Source organism: Scophthalmus maximus, chromosome 2, assembly GCF_022379125.1.
Source record: "Scophthalmus maximus strain ysfricsl-2021 chromosome 2, ASM2237912v1, whole genome shotgun sequence".
Lineage (NCBI taxonomy): Eukaryota > Metazoa > Chordata > Actinopteri > Pleuronectiformes > Scophthalmidae > Scophthalmus > Scophthalmus maximus.
Window position 1 is genome coordinate 27,097,501 of NC_061516.1, and position 24,654 is coordinate 27,122,154.

Below are 24,654 nucleotides of genomic sequence, written 5' to 3' on the forward strand. Positions count from 1 at the left end.
GCCGGTGTCCGCCACCCTGGAGGTCAGTGATGGGGGGGGTGGTGAAGTGATTTATCTAAAACAATATATAATTTGAATAATAATAAAAAAATAATGAAAGATTCAGTTTGTCAAACATCAGGAGGTTTCCGTCATTTACACTGATAAATAACAGAGCTGTGATTCAGAGGATCAATAACTTCATCACAAACTGAACTGACTGATTCATTAATACTTAAAGCCACATTGTGTCATTTTTGTAATTGTCTGGCGGCACCTGGTGTTAAAGTTGCAAACTGCATCCAGCTGAGCGACCGACAGGGGACTCTTTATGCCAGCGCACCGCTGATTCCACCATAATCTCCTCAAAAATATGTGACGGCAGAGAAAACGCCACATTTACTGTACGTGAAGACGATCACTGACTGTGAACAAAGATGGACGACACATCTCCACTTCCTCCCGTTGTACAAACAGAAGCCCAAATATCTCAGCTACAGGCGCCGCCATCTTGTGCCGGTGACGTCATGTCGAGTGAGTGACGTCTTGGAGCCATGGCGTCGAGGTCCTGCCCAAATATTTATTTAATGTTTACTTAGATTTTTTTTTGTTTGGTTCTATGTACTAACATGGAGGGGGGCGGGGTTTATGACCAAGCTGTCATGTCGTCCATCTTTGTTTTTACAGTCTACAATCAGCTGCAGCTCACGACTCCTCGGTTCTTTGCGTCTCTGCAGGTGTTGGACTCCTGGGTGTTTGGTCGGATCTTTTGTGACATCTGGGCGGCGGTGGATGTCTTGTGCTGCACGGCGTCCATCATGTCCCTGTGCGCCATCTCCATTGACCGCTACATCGGCGTTCGGTACCCGCTGCAGTACCCGATGATCGTCACGGAGAAGCGGGCTCTGCTCGCCATGCTTGGCGTCTGGATCCTCGCCATCGTCATCTCCATCGGCCCGCTGCTGGGCTGGAAGCAGCCGCCGTCACAGGTACGAAAGAAAAACCCTATGTTGATGAGGCGTAGCACAAATCCACATTGGAGACATAAACACTTCAGCTTCCCTGAAACTCCTGAAGTAAAGGAACTTTTAAGGCTCACTGTAAACAGATCCATGACATGAGCCCGTGTGAGGTTAAAATCACTTGGTAAAGTTTATTGCACAAGTTAAAGGTTCATGTCTCCTGTTAAACCCTCAAACTCATAAATCCATTCTGAAGATCTGCGACTTTATCTTTCTCTTAGAATCTAAGGAAACACAAACAAAGAGGTTGTTTGAAGGTGGAATCCAACGTTAGAGATTTCACATGGTCCGGGAGAGCAGCGCTACTTAAGTTTACGAGGTTTGACATTAAATAAGGAGAGACGGAGACCTCTTTTTTGAAATGGAAATATCGTGGGGTCTCTTCTCTGAGAACAAACACGAGGACAGTTTTAATAAAGAACTCGATCATCACTCAGTGAAGGTCAAAGCTCCACCAGCAACAATCAATCACCAAATCATCACACAGTCATAGAATCACTCCACTAAATATGTCTGATTGTTTTTTAATCACAAATTATTCTCTGGGAAATCAGGGGAAAAAAAAAAAAGCCTTCAATCTCACAATGTCCGTTCCAGTTGCAACTTCTGAGATATAATGAAACGACAACCCCCATTTCCGACGCTCCGAGTTCTAATGGAACGCAGCATGACAACGACAGAAACCGTCTTCGGAAACATTAAACATCTGGTGGTAAAGTTGCAAACCGCAACCGACTGAGCGACCGACAGGGGACACTTTATGGCGGCGCACCGCTGATTCCATTTCCTGTTTCTGTCAGCGTCTGAAAGTTCAATGTGAACGCGACGTATTCTGGACGTTTAGTTCAACAACCGTATTCAACAGGACGTAGAAACACGGAGACTCACACAGAGGTCGGTCCACCTCATGGAACTGTATCTAACTCATTGACAGTTGATTATACATATATGAACACATATCACAGGACCCATCTTTGGAAAGAATTTTTTAGTTTGGTCCATGACCCATCTGCTAAGACGGAGGGGGGTGGGGCTTATGAGCTATACTTCAGCCAGACACAAGGGGGCGATCGTGATGATTGAAAATCCGTTCAGTAGTTAAAATTGTTTTTTTTATATAAACCAACAGACAAACAGCTGCGATTCTAAGCTAGTTTTGTAAAAAATCTGCGAATATTTCCTCACCGTCCGTTAGCTGTCGGTGTGTGCGCCAAATAAAAAATCTCTCTTTTCGGCTCAGCCCCGGCCCCGTGAATCAAAAAAACAAATGGTGCGGACCGAACCACACAACACCGTGTGCAGTTTGTAAACGTCACTCGTCCGACACGTAAAGGAGGAGCTAGCTGGCGGCGCTGCAACTCCTCGGTTTTGGCCTCGTGGTCATTGCGTCGCACTCCCACATCCGAGGTCGCGGGTTCGCGGCAGTTAAGTCCCAACCACAACAGAGAGAGAAACAACTTACTGCCCTGTAATGGTGTGACGTTGTACCTGCAGGACGACACCACGTGTCAGATCACCGAGGAGCCCTTCTACACCCTCTTCTCCTCCTTCGGCTCCTTCTACATCCCCCTGGCCGTCATCCTGGCCATGTACTGCCGCGTCTACGTCGTGGCCAAGCGCACCACCAAGAACCTGGAGGCCGGCGTGATGAGGGAGCGGCAGCAGGACTCCAACGAGCTCACGCTGAGGATCCACTGCAGGAACCAGCAGCAGGTCCACGAGCTCTGCCCCGGGGCCTCGGCCGGGCGCAGCACGCTGTCCGTCAAACTGCTCAAGTTCTCCAGGGAGAAGAAGGCGGCCAAGACGCTGGGCGTGGTGGTGGGCATGTTCATCCTCTGCTGGCTGCCCTTCTTCCTGGTCCTGCCCATCGGTACGTGTTCGCCTTCACGCCGAGTCGAGTTTCATTTCATTCTGTAAAACAAGAAGAAAAAATAAAATTCTAGGATTAAAACTGACAGAACGTGAAATAAAAGCATCAGGACAAAAAAAACACAAAACGGCGGAAACAGATGTTCTGCATTTAAAACGTGACGACGTCAAAAACAGAACAGAAACATTCAACTGCAAAAATACAAAGAGCGATTTAACATGATGAGATTCATGTTCAGGTCACGTTTTAATCTGGTTCTCAATCCAGGTTTTTTTTTATCAATATCAAAGGATTTAGTCTTCAGCTAAAGCAAAGCAACCGGGAGCGAGTTAACGTTTGACGTAGAGCAAATCAAATTGATTCGTTGTTTGAGATAATCTATATTTACAAATTTATTTTTTTCTTCTCGTAGTTTCTTGAAACAGTTTATATTCACATCTCCTTCTGTTTCGCTTGAGACTGAGATAGTGAGTGTGAGTGTGAGTGTGTGTGTGTGTGTGTGTGTGTGTGTGTGTGTGTGTGTGTGTGTGTGTGTGTGTGTGTGTGTGTCACATCAGCAGTTTAATGCAACGACTTCATGTCAATTCATTCAAAATCAAATCAAATGAGCAGGTTGAATAGTCAGTCGCCATTTCCTTCTCACACACACACACACACACACACACACACACACACACACACACACACACACACGCAGTAGTAGTAGTAGTAGTGGTAGTGGTAGTAACAGTAGCAGTAGTTACTACTATTGCTGTTACAACTACTACTACAAGTATCACTAACAGTAGCAGTAGTAGTAATAGTTGTAGTAGCAGTAACAGTAGAAGTAGCAGTACTAGTACTACTGTTCTTTCTCCTCCTCCTCCTCCTCATATGTACGTAACTTAAACTAAATGTAAACATGAACAAGTGAAGTTGGTTTCTCTCTGATTTAAACGGAGTCTGTTTCGTGTCGGACGAATCCGACACTCCGACCTCAGGAGCGCTGCCGTCAAAGTGGAGTCAGAGTTCCTGACTTCCTAAAAAGGTTCCTGGAAAAGTTCCTGCAGCCTTTAATCTGGCCTGAGGTCCACTGGAGCCATTAGGCAGGAGCCACGATAACATTTGTCTAAGGGTAAGACCCAGATGTGAAGTGTTACCCAGAATCCCTCTGGCTGCAGGTGACCTCTAGTCCCCAGCTGTTTTCATACGAGAGAGAATAAGTTTGGCTGCGAACAAACTGATCCTTTGATGCTCAGAGAAACAGAAGCATCGTGTTTTTACACTGCAGAGGTGGAGCCTGAAGATGGTGAAGTGTGTCTGCAGGCCGCGGCTAAGTGTTTTAATAGATATTGAAACATTTGTTTCTTGAATGTTCGTGAAGAAGCAGGCCGGACGATCACAGCAACAACTACCTGACGACCGAACAAATCTTTTCAGCCACGCTTTGCTTTCACCGCTGGTCGTCGAGTCGTGACTGATGAGAACCAATCAGAGAAGAGAACGTGGGGGCGTCTGCGTCATCGTCTACAGTGTCTGTCCGTCCAGACTGAAACACAACCCAGCAGATCTCTGGTTTACAGTAGTAGTGTGGACGCCAGGCGTAACCAAAGGATAAGGTTGATATGTAGACGGAGCCTAGTTGGTTTGGACGCTGGAAACCCACTGACTCGACCAGAACATCCTGTCCCCTGTGGACAAACGTTGATGAGACTGCAGTGCGTCCTCACAGTGAATATCACCGCCATGGTCCAGACTCCACTCTGTACTGTGAGTACAGTGATCGTCTTTATATATGATCGTCTTTATATACAGTCAATGATCGTCTTTATATACAGTCAGTGATCGTCTTTATATACAATCACTGATCGTCTTTATATACAGTCAGCGATCGTCTTTATATACAGTCAGTGATCGTCTTTATATACAGTCTCTGATCGTCTTCATATACAGTCAGTGATCTTCTTTATATACAGTCACTGATCGTCTTTATATACAGTCACTGATCGTCTTTATATACAGTCTCTGATCATCTTTATATACAGTCAGTGATCGTCTTTATATACAGTCAGTGATCGTCTTTATGTACAGTCACTGATCGTCTTTATATACAGTCACTGATCGTCTTTATATACAGTCACTGATCGTCTTTATGTAAAGTCAGCGATCGTCTTCATATACAGTCACTGATCGTCTTTATATACAGTCACTGATCGTCTTTATATACAGTCACTGATCGTCTTTATGTACAGTCACTGATCGTCTTTATATACAGTCTCTGATCGTCTTTATGTACAGTCAGTGATCGTCTTTATATACAGTCAGTGATTGTCTTTATATACAGTCAGTGATCGTCGTTATGTACAGTCACTGATCGTCTTTATATACAGTCACTGATCGTCTTTATATACAGTCACTGATCGTCTTTATATACAATCAGTGATCATCTTTATATACAGTCACTGATCGTCTTTATATACAGTCAGCAATTGTCTTTATATACAGTCACTGATCGTCTTTATATACAGTCACTGATCGTCTTTATATACAGTCACTGATCGTCTTTATATACAATCAGTGATCGTCTTTATATACAGTCACTGATCGTCCCTATATACAGTCAGCAATCGTCTTTATATACAATCAGTGATCGTTTTTATGTACAGTCACTGATCGTCTTTATATACAGTCACTGATCGTCTTTATATACAATCAGTGATCGTCTTTATATACAGTCACTGATCGTCTTCATGTACAGTCTCTGATTGTCTTTATATACAGTCACTGATTGTCTTTATGTACAGTCACTGATTGTCTTTATATACAGTCACTGATTGTCTTTATATACAGTCACTGATCATCTTCATGTACAGTCACTGATCGTCTTCATGTACAGTCTCTGATTGTCTTTATATACAGTCACTGATCGTCTTCATGTACAGTCTCTGATCGTCTTCATGTACAGTCTCTGATTGTCTTTATATACAGTCAGCAATCGTCTTTATATACAATCAGTGATCGTCTTTATATACAGTCACTGATTGTCTTTATGTACAGTCTATGGCAGAGATACAGTGTGGTGATATAAATTTGAGGAGCACAGTGGGTTGCACTGATTTTATGAATCATAATATTCATAATGATTCTCATATGCAGCTGGAAATAACAGACAACGCACTGAGACATTGTGACCGAATAGAAACGAGACGAACTGCGTCCAAGACGAGTCTGAGATCTGCTGAGGAACGTGGCAGGAAATTAAAATGTAAATGAAACCAGAATAATAAAACGTCTTCCTGCGTTTGGAGGGAGAATCAACAAACCCGGAGATTGTGTCACATGTTTTCTCCCACGACGGACGTCAGGTTTCACTGCGAAATTCCTCATATATAGTCAGAGACGGCAGCGTGAGGGCACGATCACCTTACAAGTCCATGTTCAGGGGGAAAATAATCCTTTCTGCTCAGCAGCCCGTGTTATCTGAAGAACATCAAACACCTGATCCAGCAAATCCTCCGAGATCCTCCGACATGCTGCAGATCACCTGCCTCCCCGACAGGTCAACAGGTCACAGAGGGGACGAGACCAAGCCAGGAGAGAAGACGAGAAGATGAGAAGACGAGAGGAGGAGCTCAAATTAATCAGAGTCTCAGAGTTTTATGTGGTGATTTTAAGACTTCATCGCAAGATCGAGTCAAACAAACATGGAGGCAGCATGACTTATAAATAAAGTTTTAATGTTGAGAGCAGGGTCAGTGCAAGCTACAAGCTACATACTACAGGAATTACGGACCTCCGAGTCCGAATTCCAACTCGGGAGATGGAACAAAATCCCCACCCCGACTTCCAACAAGGTACAATGGAACGCAGCATTAACATCGCTATGCTCCGTCCTCGGCTTGGCAACGCTGCCTGTTGGACCACTCTCATTGGTTAATGCAGGTTTGTCTAATGTATTAATGAGCCTGCTAAAACAGGCCTTGATTATTTTGCTTTGTAGATATTTCATAATTACTTATCAAACCAACAGAGAGAGAGAGATAATGGCCTCTTTACTTTTGTCAGTTGTGAGAGAAAGTTAAAAACTGACTGTGTGATGATGATGATGAGGATGATGATGATGATGATGAGGATGAGGATGATGATGATGAGGATGAGGATGAGGATGATGATGATGATGCTTCAAGTGCTGTCCGTCACAGAAGTGGTCGCAGCTCCTGTGGCGTTGTGGCCAACGCTGCCCCTCGGTGGTGAAAGTCTGAGCTGCAGCTGAAACTGAAAGTTTCAACGCATTAAACTTTGATTGTTTCCAGATCATAAAACAAGAGTCTGAACGTTTGGAGGCAGATTGTTTAGAGAACATATGAAGGTGATGCTGAGCACCGCTTATCTGTTTGTTGTTTATCTGTTGGTGTCTTCAGGGTCTTTTAACAGCAGCCTGCGTCCTCCTGAAACCTGCTTCAAGGTCATTTTCTGGTTGGGATATTTCAACAGCTGCCTGAACCCCATCATCTACTCCTGCTACAGCCGCGACTTCAAACAGGTGCTACTACTACTGATACTAATGATACTACTGCTGATGAGGCTACTACTACTACAACAACTGCTGACTTGTGTGTGGTTCTGTGTCTTCAGGCCTTCATCCGGATCCTCCGCTGTCGTTGGAAGAGGAAGCGTCAGGGCTGGCAGGCGTACTACAACTACCGCAGCCATCAGGGCTCCAACACCTCGTCCTATCTGAACGGCAGCCAGCAGACGCTGTCCTCCATCAGCCCCAGTCCGCGCTGCGTCGCCTCCAGGCTCCGCCCACCACCCTGGCCCTCCTCCTCCAACCGAGACATCCTCCCAGGGTCAGCGGGGGTAGGACGGGTGGGCTCAGTGTCTCCGCTCGCTAAGGATGCACGGATAGCACTGGGGGGGGGACGAGGGGCCACGACCAACGGTTGGAGTGTCAACAAAAAGAAGGCAGAGCGGCACAGAGCCGCCGAGGGAACGCCGTCGTCCAAACTGTGACGGAGCAGGAAGGTGGAGCCCTGAGTGACGCACCTGCTGCCTCAGCATAAACCGCACAGCTCCGTCCACTCAGGTGAGAGGACCGCACCTGTCTGGGGGGTTATGACTGTGACACACCTGAGGGAGGGGCGGAGCTCCTCACCTGGATCCCAGCTGGTTTCTGACCAGTTGACAGTTTTTACTGCTCCTCGTGAATGACGGACAAACTTCAGACTTTTATCTGAATCTGACAATTGATGTTAACAGAAAAAAAATGGATTGAAACCAGTACAATAAACCTAATATGAAAGGTTCATTTAAAAGAATCTGACAATTACTACAAACATATTATTTATTTACCAACAGTTATGTAATTTTCTTTCTTCATTACGAAAACTATTCCAAAATTAATTTAAACATTTATGGAAAAACAAACAGTAATTTACAAGAATAATAACAACAGGAAGATAAAGTAGGATAATACTTTATCTTCCTGCGCAGCATCGTCAAGCGCGCAGCATCGTCAAGGACAGTAATATAACGAACTTTCAACATATATTATGTTACCTCGGAAGCAACACATTAGCTATAGATCAGTAGCTCCAATAAACGTCTTTCTTTTTTTTTTCTGCATTAATTTGTATATGATGCCAAAGTGCAAAAGAAAATTTGGACAAATTTAATTGGTGAAAAAGATCAGTTACAAAAATACCCCAAAATTGGGCAGAATCTTTCTCATCTTATGAAAAATTAATAAATTAATTAATACAAATAAGTCAAATTATAGTAAGTGCTTTTAGAAAAAATTGACTTAACACTCCTGAAGACTGAAAACCTGAATTAAAACGTATTGAGGTAAAAGTAATTTAAGACATTTTATATTTACTTATGAAGGAAAAGTAATTTCATGTTTGATAATAAAAGTTATTGTGTGTTTATTCATTGTCATGTGCAGATTGATTTGACTCTTATTGTGAAAGTCTCCGCAGCATCACAGCAGCACCTAGTGGACGTTAGAGGAAGTGCAGAAAAAACAACAACTTTAAATTGATATTGAAAATCTTTTCAGCTTCACACTAAGACTTCCTGCAGCTGCTGTTGTGTGTGTGTGTGTGTGTGTGTGTGTGTGTGTGTGTGTGTGTGTGTGTGTGTGTGTGTGTGTGGAAGAAACGCGACACACACACCCCCATCCGTGTCAACGGGACGGAGGTCCTGGGTGTCCACATCTCCGAGGATCTCTCTTTGACTCTCAACACCTCCACCCTGTTGAAGAAGGCTCACCAGCATCTCTTCTTCCTGAGGAGACTGAAGAAGGCCCATCTGTCTCCTCAGATTCTGGGGAACTTCCACCACTGCACTATCGAGATCATCCTTACCAACTGCATCTCCGATGGTACGGCAGCTGCTCTGCTGCGGACCAGAAATCGCTACAGAGGGTTGTGAAAACTGCCCAACGCATCACCGGTTCCTCACCCCCCACCATTGTGGCTGTCCAGGGCAAGAGATGTCTGCCGAGGGCGCGCAGCATCGTCTCTGCAACTCTGCACCTCGGTGACACCCCCCACACTCCCCCTCCAGTGACTGTACTTCCCCCTCCACCTGGACTGCCACACACACCCCCTCCAGCCACTGAACATCTGAACATCTGCCCTCCAGCCACTGAACATTTGAATATCTGAACATCTGCACTCATCTGTTTAGCACTGTATTTATCCCTTATAGCGTATTCATCTTATATCTCTATATACCTCTCGTTCATAGTGTATTCATTGTTTCCATCACTTAGACTTTATTTATACTGATCTATTTGCACTACCTACTGCTATCTGCTGCTAAACCTATTGTATTTATTTATATATTCCTGTACATACGCACATACTTTGCACTTTACTGCCTTTTTGCACTTGTGGTTAGATGCTAAACTGCATTTCGTTGTCTCAGTACCTGTACTCTGTGCAATGACAATACAGTTGAATCTAATCCAATGTGTGTTTGTGTGTGACTCACCTGGGAAATAAATCCAAACTCAGGAGGGATCGCAAGCTGTTGAATTCCTGAAGGTGGATAAATGCTTCATGTTTGTGCGAAGCTAGGCTAACAGTTTCTATTTGTGCTAAGCTAGGCTAATTGTACCCAGTTTGCATTAGAGATGGAACAAAATTCTTTAAATGTAAGTTTCTTTTAATGATTAATAGACGTTGATGTGTTGTCATCACATTTGAACATTATTCTTAGGGATGACTACCTTAAACATTCCATTGATTTAAACGAGACCTATTCTGCTCATATTCAGATTCATAATGTTAATGTTGGGTTCTATGAGTATAGGCTTCGCCCTCTAAGAGGTTTATCCCTCGCGCATGCGCAGTAGTGAAGATGTTCTTTTACGCCCCGTGGCGTGCACCGGGCCATAATCAGGTCCACTCCCGCAATATAAAGCACCTGCGTGACTTGATGTCTGCTCCCTCCGTTTCTTCATCAAGCAAAGAGGCATATAGAGATATAAGAGATATATCATGAGCTTCGACCTGCATGCCCGTTGCGAGTCTTGTCTCGGTCCGGAGCATGCAGGTGTAGCGCTCACACCTCGGGCCACGTGTCCACACTATGCACGCTGCCCTTGGCCGAGAAGCAGCGGCGATGCAGGAGCTCGACGACGACGACGACGACGACGACGACGATAGCTGGAGATCCTGGATCTGATGGAGGGCAGGAGTCTTCCGACTCCGCTCCCTCCATTAGTGGATCACCTCCCAGATCTGCTGGACATCCTCAGCAGAGGGGCGGGGCGCCAGGAGATCCCTCTGCCCCTGGAGCCCTCAGCACCTGCGCCATGGTGGGGATGACTACAGTAACCAGACTGTGGCCAAGAGCCTGCCCAGGTGGCCCCATTTCCCCCAATTACGACCAGGCTCACTGACCATGCCCACCAGTGCGCCGCCCAGCGGCAGCAGCGGTGAACAACGTGTCGTTGTTGGCGTCGTCCCTGTCATCCATCGCGGCTCAGCCAGGGGCTCTCCCCTCCGAGCGGCAACGACCCTGACCCTTTCCTCTGCATTGGCGGTGACGCAGTCGCGGATCATGCCTTGGATGAACATGATCCAGCACAACCTGTGGCTCAACATGTCGCATCTGCCGGAGCAGAGGAGGAAAGGCCTGTTAGAGGGTCCAATCAGCCCCGAGGGGCTCTTTGGGCTCTGACGCACCTCCAGGAGGAGGCGGATCGTGTGGAACAACACACTTCCTGGGTCCGAGCAGCACCTCAGGCGTCGAGACAACATTCGTGCTCACTCTACGAGAGGTGTGTCCTCCTCCCCGGCTCTCTTCAATGGGATGTCGGTGGAGGACATCTGTGCAGCTGCATCGTGGGCCTCTCCGGCCCCTTTATCCGCTTCTATTTACGGGACACATCAGAGTTTTCCCTAACTCACTCAGTGTTAAATGCGCGTAGCGCCAGGTGACAGTCTGCTGACAGCGTTGGTTCTGGCCCCAACTCAGGAACTCAGGTATCAACATTATCTCTGTGTTTTCCACTCGTAATTACGACTTGAGGAGGTGTTCATGTGCAATTTCCAAGTCGGCAACTCCTATGTACCATAACTCCGATACCACATGAAGGCAGCATTAAAGGTCCTGGGGGCCACAGTCTGTGGAACAGGCACCACGAGGTTTCCCACAAGGCTTGGACACTATTACATGTGTTAGTGTCATATATAAGTATTATAAAGCTATACATTCATTGATATTGATCACTAAAAGCACTTAGCAATTAGCACTTTAAGATTGCTTTTAGCAATGAAAAGTGCTCTATAAATGAATATTATTATTATTATTATTATTATTATTAGTAGTAGTAGTAGTAGTATTAAAATATAATCACCTGTCTCCGTGTTGACGCGGTCAAATTGCCCGCCAGAAACCTCCAGGAAGTAGAATACTACATGAATCACGTGGTGATCGTACGTCACCGGCTTGCTTGGCTCTGATTGAGCGGTAAGTGTCCTTCGTTTCTGATTGGACGATCATGGTAACGCTCAGTCTGACCAATGAGCGAGCAGCAAGTGTAGCTACATATAGGCAACCTGCGGCGCTACACAGCATTTCTCATCTCTTCCTCTCGACTACGACTGAACTGAATCATGTCTGGACGCGGAAAAGGAGCCGGCAAGACCAGAGCGAAGGCCAAGACCCGCTCCTCCAGGGCCGGGCTCCAGTTCCCCGTCGGCCGTGTCCACAGACATCTGAGGAAGGGCAACTACGCCCAGCGTGTCGGTGCCGGAGCTCCGGTCTACCTGGCGGCGGTGCTCGAGTACCTGACCGCTGAGATCCTGGAGCTGGCCGGTAACGCGGCCCGCGACAACAAGAAGACCAGGATCATCCCCCGTCACCTGCAGCTGGCTGTCCGCAACGACGAGGAGCTCAACAAGCTGCTGGGCGGAGTCACCATCGCTCAGGGCGGCGTGCTGCCCAACATCCAGGCGGTGCTGCTGCCCAAGAAGACAGAGAAGCCCGCGAAGAAGTGAAGACCCCCGGGACCGACTGACCAACACAACGGCTCTTTTAAGAGCCACACACCCTGAACCAGAGAGAAGCTGCTTCCTGCACTGATATTCATAATCATACCAGACTTCTGCTCCAGTCTGTTAATTAAAACATAGAACATACATTTATATATTAATGCAATAACAACAATCTAGGTGATGAATGTACAACAGACATTTTTTAGAATTAACAAGCTGGTGGAAAAAGTTATTCTTATAATTTGCAATCAAGAAATATAGGACTAAAATGTCTGATTAGCACAGAAAAGAGAATTACTAATAAATACTTGTCTTATTAATAAGAGATGCAAAATCCAACCTGCTATTGGTGTTTTAGAATCAGTTTTGATTAATCTAAATTAATCTAAAATGTGAATCTGATTTGAAGAATCAAACAGATTATTAATATTTTCTCAACCTCAAAGTTTCTGTATGTGATGATTCAGTCCTTTCAATCTCTTTAAAAATAAAATGTCTGTATCCAGGTAAAACCACCACCTGCAATGATGGTTGGTGAATATGGATCATAAATGGTAGAAATTGAATTAATAGCTGATAAACATTCACAACACTCTTTGTGTGAATTTGTAGAAACAAATGCATCAGACGCGACAGTTCCAGATCCTGTCACCATGCCTGAGACAGTGTTTATAAATCAGATTTATAATCTATATATTAACAAAAAAGTGATCAATCCCATAGCATGTATTTCTCTGAATGTCTTTGTGATATAACAAACCTCAGGTTGTTTTTTTGTCAAATATGTTCTTATTTTATCTCTTATAGAAGAAATGAAAGACTGTTTTTGACAGATTTTAAACACATTTTACTACGGGTGAATTTACATAAATAAATGGAGGGAAACGTTCAATCATGAGCAACAACAATGAACCAGGTTCCTTACAGCTGCTCCAGCCCAGAATAGAAATAGAAACAGACCCCAAATGATTAAACATAACATATGAATGAGAATAATGTAAAAAGGAGTATATAAATGTTAAATGTAAAGCTATGAATCCATTTCCCCCATAACGTGTAACTATTGAATATTCTTCTTTTGTTCCAGAAAAAAATGTGAATTGTCATTCAGTGATTTGGCTCCGCCCACAGAAACCCGCGCCACCTGTCCTCTATCACGTCCTCAGATACGATATATAGACCGAGCGCCTCCTCGTCAAATTTGATTTTCGACTCTGTTCAAACGAAGAAGAGAAGATGAGCGGACGCGGCAAAGGAGGTAAGGGACTCGGGAAAGGAGGCGCCAAGCGTCACCGCAAAGTTCTCCGCGACAACATCCAGGGAATCACTAAACCCGCCATCCGCCGTCTGGCTCGCCGCGGCGGAGTGAAGCGTATCTCCGGCCTGATCTACGAGGAGACCCGCGGCGTGCTCAAGGTTTTCCTGGAGAACGTGATCCGCGACGCCGTCACCTACACCGAGCACGCCAAGAGGAAGACGGTGACCGCCATGGACGTGGTGTACGCGCTCAAGAGGCAGGGCCGCACCCTGTACGGCTTCGGAGGCTAAACCACCAGCACCTGAACGCACCACCAGCAACACAACGGCTCTTTTAAGAGCCACACACCGAGTCCGTGAAGAGACGCACTTCCTCTTATACTTTTATTATAAATGATAAACACGAATGACACCAATTAGTCCAACAGCTCATCGAACTATCGATCTGCAAAATTTTACCTGAATAAATCAGCCGTGATATTAATTCAGCTGTAATAAGTAAATGTTAAGAATATAATAAATATGGAAACATCCAATAGAGTTTGTCAACATTGTAGCAGAACACCTTTGCCTCTTTAATAAAGTTAAACAAAGAAACAGATTATTTCTTCAATTTCATGAACGACGAGGCAACAGACAGTTTCCCACATGGAGAAAAAGGCCGTAATAATTTTAAAGTCAATATCACTATGGTGCGAAATATCCGGACAATTATTCTAACATGACAAAAATATCACATCAGACTCGAAGTATCATAGAGGAACATAGTAAATATACTAGAAAAGAAATAAAACCAAAGAACATGACTTTTTAAACAATGTTATTTTTTTATATTTGTGTTTTCTCATGGATCTATGTATCATGTAGAAATGTATTTACATGCACACTTTTGATTCACTTTATCTGAGCGTGAATTTAATAAACTTAACAATTTAATGTGTTCATGTGACAAAAGTGTTTGATATTAATGTTTATACTGTCTGTTCATTTTAAATAATTCAATGAACAATATGGACAAATGATCAGAGTCAGACATTCTTTTACCATAACTTTTCCTCCATTTTGTCGTTTTTCCATAGAGAACATGTATATGTGGTTCATGAAATAAAATTAATCATATCAAACTGAATATGAGCAATTTGCTAAAAAAAGATATCTGACTTTAATAAATGTGAAATAATTTTTCTTTGCTAATATTGGATATTACAAGAGCTCGTTATTTCTTTTACTAATAATTTGGTGAAATTTCTAAATCAAATATGCAAAAAAATGTCATCAGACGTTAAAAGTGGTAAAATATTGAAATGAAAAACAATAAATACAAATAAAAACATAATTGTGACGTAACACGAGCTCTCAGCCTGTGATCCTCTCAGCCAATCACAGGCAGGAGATGCCGCAGCCTATTTTGCATACAGCTTGTATATATTGAGTCTCCCCACTGGTCGACATCTATCCACTTCTTTGAGGACTCGGAGAAACGATGCCTGAACAATTGAAATCTGCGCCCAAGAAGGGCTCCAAGAAGGCGGTGGCCAAGACCGCCGGCAAGGGCGGCAAGAAGAGGAGAAAGTCCCGCAAGGAGAGCTACGCCATCTACGTGTACAAGGTGCTGAAGCAGGTGCACCCCGACACCGGCATCTCCTCCAAGGCCATGGGCATCATGAACTCGTTCGTGAGCGACATCTTCGAGCGCATCGCCGGCGAGGCCTCCCGCCTGGCGCACTACAACAAGCGCTCCACCATCACCTCCAGGGAGATCCAGACCGCCGTGCGCCTGCTGCTGCCCGGCGAGCTGGCCAAACACGCCGTGTCCGAGGGCACCAAGGCCGTGACCAAGTACACCAGCTCCAAGTAAACTGCTCCGGAGACTCCAACAGACCAACGGCTCTTTTAAGAGCCACACACTCGATCTACAGACCAACGTCCTTCACTTTGACTTGTTCGTTCATCAAACACCAGGTTGATCCTCACCAGCTCAACGAGACTGCTGCCCCCTAGCGACCAACAAGCAGAGGTGTTCGTCTACAGACTCATGTTCAGCGTCACGTTCCTCCTTAAATAACAATAAACATCACTCACTGTCTGTGATGAGAAATAAACTTATAACCTGCAGGTTCGGACTCAATTAAATGTGCCTGGTATAGTTCTGACATTGACTTCAATAAGGTGGAAACGATATGATTATAATCTCGTCCTCGTCAGTCGAGGTCTCGTTCTACATCTTCCCCCAGAGCATCTGAACCTTTGTTTGCCAAGTCGTGGAATATCAGGGAACTTTGATGTTTATAGTTTAGTTGCCGTCCCTCAGTGAAGATGTGCAGTCGGTCTGTTTAAACTGCTAATGAAGGGAAACGTGTCTCGGAAATTACAAAACTATAGGATCAATCAGTTCACATTCATTTATTAAAAGCTTTACAGAAACCACCAGGTGAGAGATCACATCACAAACAACGAAATCAGACAAAGGTTCGTATAAAAAGGCAGAAGGACAGTGTTGAATTTTAGAAGGCGATATAAATACAAAAGGTTCAATGTGTGATTTATAAAGTGATGAGTCAGACAGATTCGTTCAGAGGAGTGATCACAGTTTAGACCTCGACCTCAACACCCTGTTGTCAGGCAGGTTCACATCTCTGACATCATTCTGGACCAGTCGATTTAAAAACAAACATTAAAATCGATTCAGAACCGAACCGGAAGTGGATTTGACCTCAGATGACACTGATGAACATGTTTTTAACATCAGGAAAAAACGTCGGATTAACCTATCTGGATAAAACGTTTTCATTATGAAGTTACTAATATAGTATTACATTCATATAGTCAAAGTTTCAAAGTCAGTTACGTTCGATACTTTCATTTGTTTTATTAGTGAGTAGCACGTTTGTCCGTCAGAGCTCTTTGATAACCCTGGTTTAAAACGTTCTGTATGAATAAAGATTAGTATTAATAATTTCATGTCAGTGTCGTGTTGCACATGTGTCAGATGCTGAAGTGCAGTTTGTAAAAATGAGAGAGATGAAGGAGCTGCTGCCTGAGGTCACATGTTTCATTTAATATTGTAATATGATCAATATCATGTAAAACTCCCCGAGGTTCAGTCCAGAGTATTAAAACTTGGACATCAGCTCCATTACTGCATATTATTATATAAGAGTCTGAACAGTTGTTGTGAGATGTTTTTTATTAATGTTCAGAAATGAAACTGTTTAACTGCTGTTGTGTTTAAGACACTGATGGTAGCAGCTCATCAGTCATTTGTTCGAACAGCGTATAATAATAATAACAACAATAATAACAATAATTATAATAATCATCTGTCCTCAGAAGCAGAGTCTGGATCCTCTGCGTCACGAGCCTCCATCATCGTGTGTTTGCTGCCGACGAAACAGCTTCGTTTTTACCGCAGAATGATCGTCGACAGATCGGACTTTCTGCTCCGGGTCCCTGGATGAACATGTGTCCCGCCGGGGAGCGGGTTCTGCGGCAGCTCCGGAGCATTTTAAACCGATTAAGGAGAGAAATGAGTTGGAAAAGCCGCCGAGCAGCGTCGATCGCCGCGGCGAGCAGGCGAGGTTCGGGGGCCGCACGGACCGAACGCCGGGAGCCCCGGAGCTCTGCGCGGCCTCGAGGTGAACACACACACGGTCGCTGTCGGCTCCAGTCGCCGCCGGCCTCCAGCGACGCTCCCACGGGGATTTACTCGTCTTTTCCCGGTGAAGAGAAACACAAGTGTCCGGTGTTCAGACCGCACCGAGCGGCCCCGGCCCGGGGTTGAGTCTCCACGGTTCTCATGGTGTGTTTAAGTCCCGCCTCCTGCTCCGGACGTTCAACACTTCACTCTGACTCCGAAGAGAAAACTATGGCAGAAGAAGAAGCTCCAACTCCCGCCGCCGCTCCGGCGAAGTCCCCGGCGAAGGCCGCCAAGAAGAAGGCGACACCCAAACCGAAGAAGGCCGGACCGAGCCTCCGTGACCTCATCGTCGAGGCCGTGTCCGCGTCCAAGGAGCGCAGCGGCGTGTCTCTGGCCGCCCTGAAGAAGGCTCTGGTCGCCGGAGGCTACGATGTGGAGAAGAACAAGACCCGCGTCAAGGTCGCCATCAAGGCGCTCGTGGCCAAGGAGACCCTGGTCCAGACCAAGGGAACCGGGGCGTCCGGCTCCTTCAAGATGAACAAGAAGGTCGAGCCCAAGGCCAAGAAGCCGGTGAAGAAGGCCGCTCCCAAAGCGAAGAAGCCCGCAGCCGCCAAGAAGCCCAAGGCCGCGGCCAAGAAGCCGGCAGCCGCCAAGAAGTCCCCGAAGAAGGCGAAGAAACCCGCCGCGGCCAAGAAGAGCCCCAAGAAGGTGGCCAAGAGCCCCAAGAAGGCCGCGAAGAGCCCGAAGAAGAGCCCGAAGAAGGCCGCGAAGAAGGCCGCACCTGCCGCCAAGAAAGTCCCCGCGAAGAAGGCGGCGGCGGCCAAAGCGAAGAAGACCGCAGCTAAGAAGAAGTGAGCGGCGACCGGTCCGACAACAACGGCTCTTTTCAGAGCCACACACCTTCTCTGAGACAAACGTCCATATTCGTATTTTTAAAAATCATATCATAAATTTATATTTTTATGTTGGAGGAAGATGTTGCTTCAACGGATTCTCCTATATAACGACATGGGATTTCTCTGTTTAATATATACATGCACATTATGGTAAAACTATTACTAATACATACATCAAATAGAAATATGAAATAACATTTGAATCGATCAAATATTGTCAGAAACCTTCATTTCAAACCAGTTTTATAGTTTTTTTTTGTTTCAACACAACAAATGGATGAAACAGTATTTAGACCTGATGGCGTTAATATCTTAATTAATATATATGAAGATAAGAATTAAGATTGCTTTTTTTGTATGATTTTTTTAATAAACGTCAATTTAGTTAAGGTGACTGAGTTTCTGTACAGAGCAGTTCAAAATGTTTAAAACTTATATTAATATTATATATTAATACATCCAAATGTCTATAAGGAATATCAATCCTTGAGATATCTCTCTATCTATATCTATAGCTATATATCTCTCTATCTATCTCTATATATAGTTTAATTTTACTTTAATCTGTAGTTATTAACGTGCAGATATGAGCATCAAGATAATAGAAAACTATTTTATCTCCTAAATTCAGATTCTTCTCCAAACTTGAGCATTGTCATGTTTTTATGATATAAACCATGAGTACTTGTAACGTTTCTGTCTTCAGTGACCACATGAAAATCACAGGGTCGCTGCTCTCTATCGGAGGGTGTGTGGCTCTTAAAAGAGCCGTTGTGTTGGTCAGTCGGTCCCGGGGGTCTTCACTTCTTCGCGGGCTTCTCGGTCTTCTTGGGCAGCAGCACCGCCTGGATGTTGGGCAGCACGCCGCCCTGAGCGATGGTGACTCCGCCCAGCAGCTTGTTGAGCTCCTCGTCGTTGCGGACAGCCAGCTGCAGGTGACGGGGGATGATCCTGGTCTTCTTGTTGTCGCGGGCCGCGTTACCGGCCAGCTCCAGGATCTCAGCGGTCAGGTACTCGAGCACCGCCGCCAGGTAGACCGGAGCTCCGGCACCGACACGCTGGGCGTAGTTGCCCTTCCTGAGTAGCCTGTGGACACGACCCACCGGGAACTGGAGCCCGGCCCTGGAGGAGCGGGTCTTGGCCTTGGCTCGGGCCTTTCCTCCGGTTTTGCCTCGTCCGCTCATATTTATTCTCAGATAATGGTTCTGAACAAATGTGAGTAGAACACTTCGAACCTTCCTCTTTATGTCCGCGGAAAGCGCGGGACGGTTTCTCTGGACCAACCAGAGAGGAGCCCGGTGCAGGGGGGTTGGCCCCGGGCTTTAGTCCAATGAGCAGCGGAGTCTCGGCGGTGTGTCTCCCCCCACCAGGCGGTGCTGAGCTTCTCAACCAATCAGGAGCCGGACGTCTGAAGCTGCGTCACCGTCTCCACAGAGGGTCTCACGGTATAAAAGCAGCTCGTCGCTGCCCTTCTTCTTCACATTATCTTCGATTGAGTTAAAGAGTCACGATGGCCAGAACCAAACAAACCGCTCGTAAGTCCACCGGAGGAAAAGCTCCCAGGAAGCAGCTCGCCACCAAGGCTGCCCGCAAGAGCGCGCCGGCCACCGGCGGCGTGAAGAAGCCTCACCGCTACAGGCCCGGTACCGTGGCGCTGCGGGAGATCCGCCGCTACCAGAAGTCCACCGAGCTGCTGATCCGCAAGCTGCCCTTCCAGCGCCTGGTGCGAGAGATCGCTCAGGACTTCAAGACCGACCTGCGCTTCCAGAGCTCCGCCGTCATGGCTCTGCAGGAGGCCAGCGAGGCTTACCTGGTCGGCCTGTTCGAGGACACCAACCTGTGCGCCATCCACGCCAAGAGGGTCACCATCATGCCCAAAGACATCCAGCTGGCCCGCCGCATCCGCGGGGAGAGAGCGTAGAGTCTCCCGGCCCCCGACACCACACAACGGCTCTTTTAAGAGCCACACACACGAAACCTGAAGATCGCATGATCCTCTGCACAGAAATGTCACAGGAATATATAAAGACTGACCATATTATACTGTTTCAATTTTAAAAAGCAGTTATATTGTAATACACATGAAAAAACTTGGACCTGGTTCAAGCCCTCATTTACGTGCTACGTGTCTATTCTAGACATTACGGTAATAATAGTGGTTTCAAACTAAAATTCAACTAGTTTAATTGTAACCTTGCCTCGATGATACCTGAAGTATGTAATCTTCAAGGGGTTTTATTTGTTAATCCCACATCAGATCACATTCTTAAATCGTCTGACTCACACTTGATATTAATTAATTTCATATCTTTCAAGACATTTATTTTATTGTAAAAACACTAATTGCTGCTGTTACTGTAATTCCTAACTAACATTCGTGAAAATTCTTTATGTATTACTCTAATTCTCGATTTGAGCAATTCGTATATTTTTACATTTATTTGTGTATATATTGTATATATTTTGTTGTGTGAATCGGCTGCTGTTACACCGGAATGTCCCAGCTTGGGATAAATGGAGTAACTATATCTATACTTAGTATATACCTGTGAAATTCTTTTTAAGAAAGTGTTCTCCAACATGTTTTCTTTTAATGCTAATTTTTATAATAAAAAGTTCTTATACAACAATTATAAGAGCATGTTCAGTGTCTGTTGCTCATTGTGTAGCTCACTCGGATTGGTGAGTATCTGAGTATTAATCATTAATTGTGATGAGAGTTGATATGTCAAAACGCCTCTCAGAAGGGAGCAGGTTTCCGCAGTGTAGTGGTTATCACGTTCGCCTCACACGCGAAAGGTCCCCGGTTCGAGACCGGGCGGAAACAGACGATGGTTTTGTGAAATATATTAATGAATAACTCGACATGCAGCTCAGAAATCAAATAACAGAAACACCTGATGACGAGTGACGATCCTCTTCTGCAGCGGAGGACAGAGTCCAGCGCCCAGGCACCAACTCCACTTCTTCAAAATGATCAAAATCATAAATTACATTATAGAAATCTAGAGATTCAGTGGGTGAGTTGACCTGGAATAATGCACAAGCATCAACACGCTATAAGAAGCCAGAGAATTACACAAGAGAGGGTCAGTAAACCATCATTCCCACCAACAGTTATGGAATAACTGTTATTTCTGTTGCAATAATACAGATTTTGTGTGTGTGCAAGGTGATAGTGAAAGACAGTCAGTCTGTTGTTCTGGCACCTAACAGCTCATATCTTATCTTTTTAACTGAATTAGATTGACATTAATTTAAACATCATTTAGCTAGAAGATGGAGACAGTTTGGAATTTTATGCTATTTTCATAATCATTAAACATTTTATAAATTCATGTATGAAGGATTTGTCGGTCACCGTTTATCTTTTAAGTTAAATAGACAATATGATTAAGACATATGACATGATAATTAATTTATTTCTATCCATATCAAAATAAACAATGACTTTAGAGATAAAGATAAAAGTTATATGAACTCAAGTATAGATTTTAATCAATAAGGAAGCTGAATAATTATGAATTATAGATGACTGACTGGGGAGAACATGTAAAGTTTTGGACAGTTTATTTCTATTGTTTGTGAATATTACATTCAATTCAATGTGCAATTCAAAAGCAGCAGCAGGTCAGAGACGAGTGAAGTGAGCACCGACAGTGATTCTGTAACAGTCAGTGAATCACAGACGTTATTTCAGTTATTAATCTATGTTCTGTTATCTGTTTGTTTCTTCTATCGGAAGGTTGTGACAAATCACTCATTGAAATAAATAATTAAACGGTTGATCATCTGTGGATCACAGATCAGGAGAGTGGGCGAGACAAATAGGCGTGGTCTCGGATCCGGTCGTCAGTTTCCGTAGTGTAGTGGTTATCACGTTCGCCTAACACGCGAAAGGTCCCCGGTTCGAGACCGGGCGGAAACAGTTTATTTTCCAGCTTGCAACCCTCCGTGACGTCATCTGTTGGTTTGTGGAATTTGCTCCAATCATCTGCTGCTCTTCTATAAACCCTCACCTCCTCCACTACAGGTCATAACTCTACTACTTATTACTTATGCAGTTATTAATAGAAATCCCTCTTCTTGGATCATTGGACGAAGCCTGCAGACAAACTTCGGGGCTGAAAGGTCTCTGCATTTATTGGTTAAAAAGTAAAGAGAGAATTATTCTCCATCAGTGAAAGATCAAACAATGATAACGAAGTAAAAGACATAAATCTTTGTACCATATTAAAGAGTTTTGAGGTTTTGACATGAAATGATTGGAATATTTAATTCCAAAAATATCAGGTCTCTATCAAGGAAATGATTGGCGACAACAGTATGTTATATATTAAAAAATAAATGATGTGGTTATATTTGGTATTCTACCAATTTTATGAAAAATAATAATCAATTTGATAGGGACTTATTATTTTAAAGAATGATCTTTAATTCTTATTTTTTACTTCCTTTTTTTTTAGTTTTCTTGTGTTTGTGTTTTGATGTTTGTTTGACAGACGTCATTCCTCCACATGAATGATCCAACACAGACTAAGTGTCTGTTTACAAAACACTGTGAAATATAAATTAATATTTAGTGAGATTGTGTTGATGTTGGTTGAATCAATTATTAACATCACATATCGCCACAGTCCGTCTCTGTTGCTAGAATAGAAAAGAAAGTTTCGCATTGTGACCATAGATCTAGTTTATTATAGATCTATGATGTTGACCAGCAGCGCCAAGATGGGCAGTGGTCGGGAGGCGCGTTACATCCGTAGTGGTTTAGTGCTACTAAAATAATAATAAAAACAATAATAATAACAACAACAACAACAATAATAATGATAATAATAATAATAACAATAACAATAATAATAATAATAATAATAATAATAATAATAATAATAATAATAATAATAATAATAATAATAATAATAATAGAATAAACAATAGCTACTCTACTGTAAAGAAAAAGTTTTCTCCCCGTCGGGGAATCGAACCCCGGTCTTCCGCGTGACAGGCGGAGATACTGTCCACTATACTAACTAGGAATGCCCGAAACCGAAGTTCGATATCACACTATATAACCGTTAGCATGTTTTGGTTGTTATGTTTTACTTAAACGACTCTAAACCGTTTCTCATTCATTCTCTATGACAGTGCTAAACCAACACGGATGTAATGCACCTCCTGACCACTGAACATCTCGGCGCTGTGACTCCGTCAACTTTTCATTCAACTTCGGTAAGTGAAAACAGAACAGAATTAATATAACAGATACACAGGGCCGGTTCAGCAGAATATTTTCTATAAAATGTTAACATGATGAACTTTCTGATGAACTCTGGAAGTAATTCTAGAATCCTCCTTCTCCCCTGTCCTTTCCCTCTTCATGGATCATTGGAGGAAGCCTGCCGACAAACATCAGGAAGATTTTGTAAAACTTTCTGCTTTTATAGGTTAAAAATGGAACACGATAATAATTCTCCATCAGTCAAAGATTAAACAAAGATAACTGCAGTAAAATACATAAATCTTTGTGTCATATTAAAGACGGAAATAAAACAGGTATGATGTTCATTGTTGATTTTTTTTTTATAAACATTATTGGAATATTTAACCAGCAACATCACATGTCCTGAGCACTGTGGTGGGTGTTGACCACAGTATTCATCTATTGTCTTTCTTGTCTTCATGATAATTAGCTTTAGTCATATGATTGTCGTAACGTCAGTTTCCGTAGTGTAGTGGTTATCACGTTCGCCTAACACGCGAAAGGTCCCCGGTTCGAGACCGGGCGGAAACATGTTTTTTTTATATGGAAAAATACTTCATATTTGTATGAACTGAAACGGGGCGTCACCAGTTGGTTATGAATTGCCGTAGTTCGACTTCCGCTTTGTGACGAAACATCTACCATAAGAAGAAGAAGAAGATTGAAGGAAGACTGACAGTTAAATTGAAGAGGTCACAGCGCCAAAATGTTCAGTGGTCGGAAGTCGCATTACATCCACAGTGGTTTAGCAGTATGAAAGATATGTTGCTGCTCAATGTTTAACAAATTCTTCTACTCTAGAAAAAAAAAAAATACTTCTCCCCGTCGGGGAATCGAACCCCGGTCTTCCGCGTGACAGGCGGAGATACTGTCCACTATACTAACGAGGAATGCGTAACCCCCCAACTGTGATATTATAATTCATAAACGTTCGCAAGTTGTGGTTGTTGTGTTTTAGCTAAGTGGCTCTGAACCGTTTCCCGTTCTATTTCGTATAGGCTTCGCCCTCTAGGAGCTGTCACTATTGGGTTTATCCCTCGCGCATGCGCAGTAGTGAAGATGTTCTTTTACGCCCCGTGCCGCGCACCGGGCCCTAATCAGGTCCACTCATCAATATAAAACACCTGGTGACCTGATGTCTCCCTCTTTTTCTTCAGCAGGCGAAGAGTGAAGGTGAAAATAGAGATGTCGACTCGCTCCTCCGACGCTGTCCGCCTCTGCCCCTCCTGCCAGGCGGGA

The 24,654-nt window shown here is 44.2% G+C and overlaps 5 protein-coding genes, 1 long non-coding RNA gene and 4 other non-coding genes across 11 annotated transcripts in view; 7 read left to right on the forward strand and 3 right to left on the reverse strand.

Moving 5' to 3' along the window:
* Window positions 1-9,366, forward strand: part of LOC118300234 (alpha-1A adrenergic receptor-like) — a 10,089-nt gene extending 723 nt beyond the window's left edge. The window contains exons 1-5 of the mRNA XM_035624495.2: window positions 1-22; window positions 717-968; window positions 2,496-2,871; window positions 7,272-7,393; window positions 7,486-9,366. The exon at window positions 1-22 is cut by the window's left edge and continues 723 nt beyond it. Of these exons, the coding sequence (XP_035480388.1) occupies window positions 1-22; window positions 717-968; window positions 2,496-2,871; window positions 7,272-7,393; window positions 7,486-7,863 (1,150 nt within the window). The 3' untranslated portion in view covers window positions 7,864-9,366. The remainder of the gene's footprint in view (window positions 23-716; window positions 969-2,495; window positions 2,872-7,271; window positions 7,394-7,485) is intronic.
* Window positions 2,729-7,774, reverse strand: LOC118300328. Of its 2 annotated transcripts, none has more exons than XR_004790065.1 (3): window positions 6,941-7,774; window positions 6,174-6,394; window positions 2,729-2,912 (listed from the first exon to the last, which is right to left on the reverse strand). It is a non-coding gene; the product is annotated as an uncharacterized LOC118300328 (long non-coding RNA). The 2 variants fall into 2 exon arrangements; XR_004790066.1 differs by having other exon boundaries at window positions 6,174-6,398.
* A 2,568-nt stretch (window positions 9,367-11,934) lies between the features above and the next one.
* Window positions 11,935-12,508, forward strand: LOC118300302 (late histone H2A.L3). The gene has a single exon (XM_035624604.2). It carries the CDS (start codon window positions 11,982-11,984, stop codon window positions 12,363-12,365), a length of 384 nt encoding a protein of 127 aa, XP_035480497.1. The 5' UTR covers window positions 11,935-11,981; the 3' UTR covers window positions 12,366-12,508.
* A 2,575-nt stretch (window positions 12,509-15,083) lies between these two features.
* LOC118300310 (histone H2B-like) lies at window positions 15,084-15,734 on the forward strand. The gene has a single exon (XM_035624615.2). The coding sequence runs from the start codon at window positions 15,103-15,105 to the stop codon at window positions 15,475-15,477; it is 375 nt and encodes a 124-aa protein (XP_035480508.1). The 5' UTR covers window positions 15,084-15,102; the 3' UTR covers window positions 15,478-15,734.
* Window positions 15,735-17,464: 1,730 nt separating this feature from the next.
* Window positions 17,465-18,541, forward strand: LOC118300278 (histone H1-like). The gene has a single exon (XM_035624571.2). It carries the CDS (start codon window positions 17,485-17,487, stop codon window positions 18,109-18,111), a length of 627 nt encoding a protein of 208 aa, XP_035480464.2. The 5' UTR covers window positions 17,465-17,484; the 3' UTR covers window positions 18,112-18,541.
* Window positions 18,542-18,901: 360 nt separating this feature from the next.
* Window positions 18,902-19,355, reverse strand: LOC118300304 (histone H2A-like). Its single transcript, XM_035624607.2, has one exon. The coding sequence runs from the start codon at window positions 19,334-19,336 to the stop codon at window positions 18,953-18,955; it is 384 nt and encodes a 127-aa protein (XP_035480500.1). The 5' UTR covers window positions 19,337-19,355; the 3' UTR covers window positions 18,902-18,952.
* A 1,551-nt stretch (window positions 19,356-20,906) lies between these two features.
* trnav-cac lies at window positions 20,907-20,979 on the forward strand. The gene has a single exon. It is a non-coding gene; the product is annotated as a tRNA-Val (tRNA).
* Window positions 20,980-22,007: 1,028 nt separating this feature from the next.
* trnav-aac lies at window positions 22,008-22,080 on the forward strand. The gene has a single exon. It is a non-coding gene; the product is annotated as a tRNA-Val (tRNA).
* A 1,793-nt stretch (window positions 22,081-23,873) lies between these two features.
* On the forward strand, window positions 23,874-23,946 carry trnav-aac. Its single transcript has one exon. It is a non-coding gene; the product is annotated as a tRNA-Val (tRNA).
* Window positions 23,947-24,233: 287 nt separating this feature from the next.
* trnad-guc lies at window positions 24,234-24,305 on the reverse strand. The gene has a single exon. It is a non-coding gene; the product is annotated as a tRNA-Asp (tRNA).
* Window positions 24,306-24,654: the final 349 nt, after the last annotated feature.

Coding starts and splice junctions, on each gene's coding strand:
- LOC118300302 (XM_035624604.2), top strand. CDS start 11,982: ATGTCTGGACGCGGAAAAGGAGCCGGCAAGACCAGAGCGAAGGCCAAG.
- LOC118300310 (XM_035624615.2), top strand. CDS start 15,103: ATGCCTGAACAATTGAAATCTGCGCCCAAGAAGGGCTCCAAGAAGGCG.
- LOC118300278 (XM_035624571.2), top strand. CDS start 17,485: ATGGCAGAAGAAGAAGCTCCAACTCCCGCCGCCGCTCCGGCGAAGTCC.
- LOC118300304 (XM_035624607.2), bottom strand. CDS start 19,336: ATGAGCGGACGAGGCAAAACCGGAGGAAAGGCCCGAGCCAAGGCCAAG.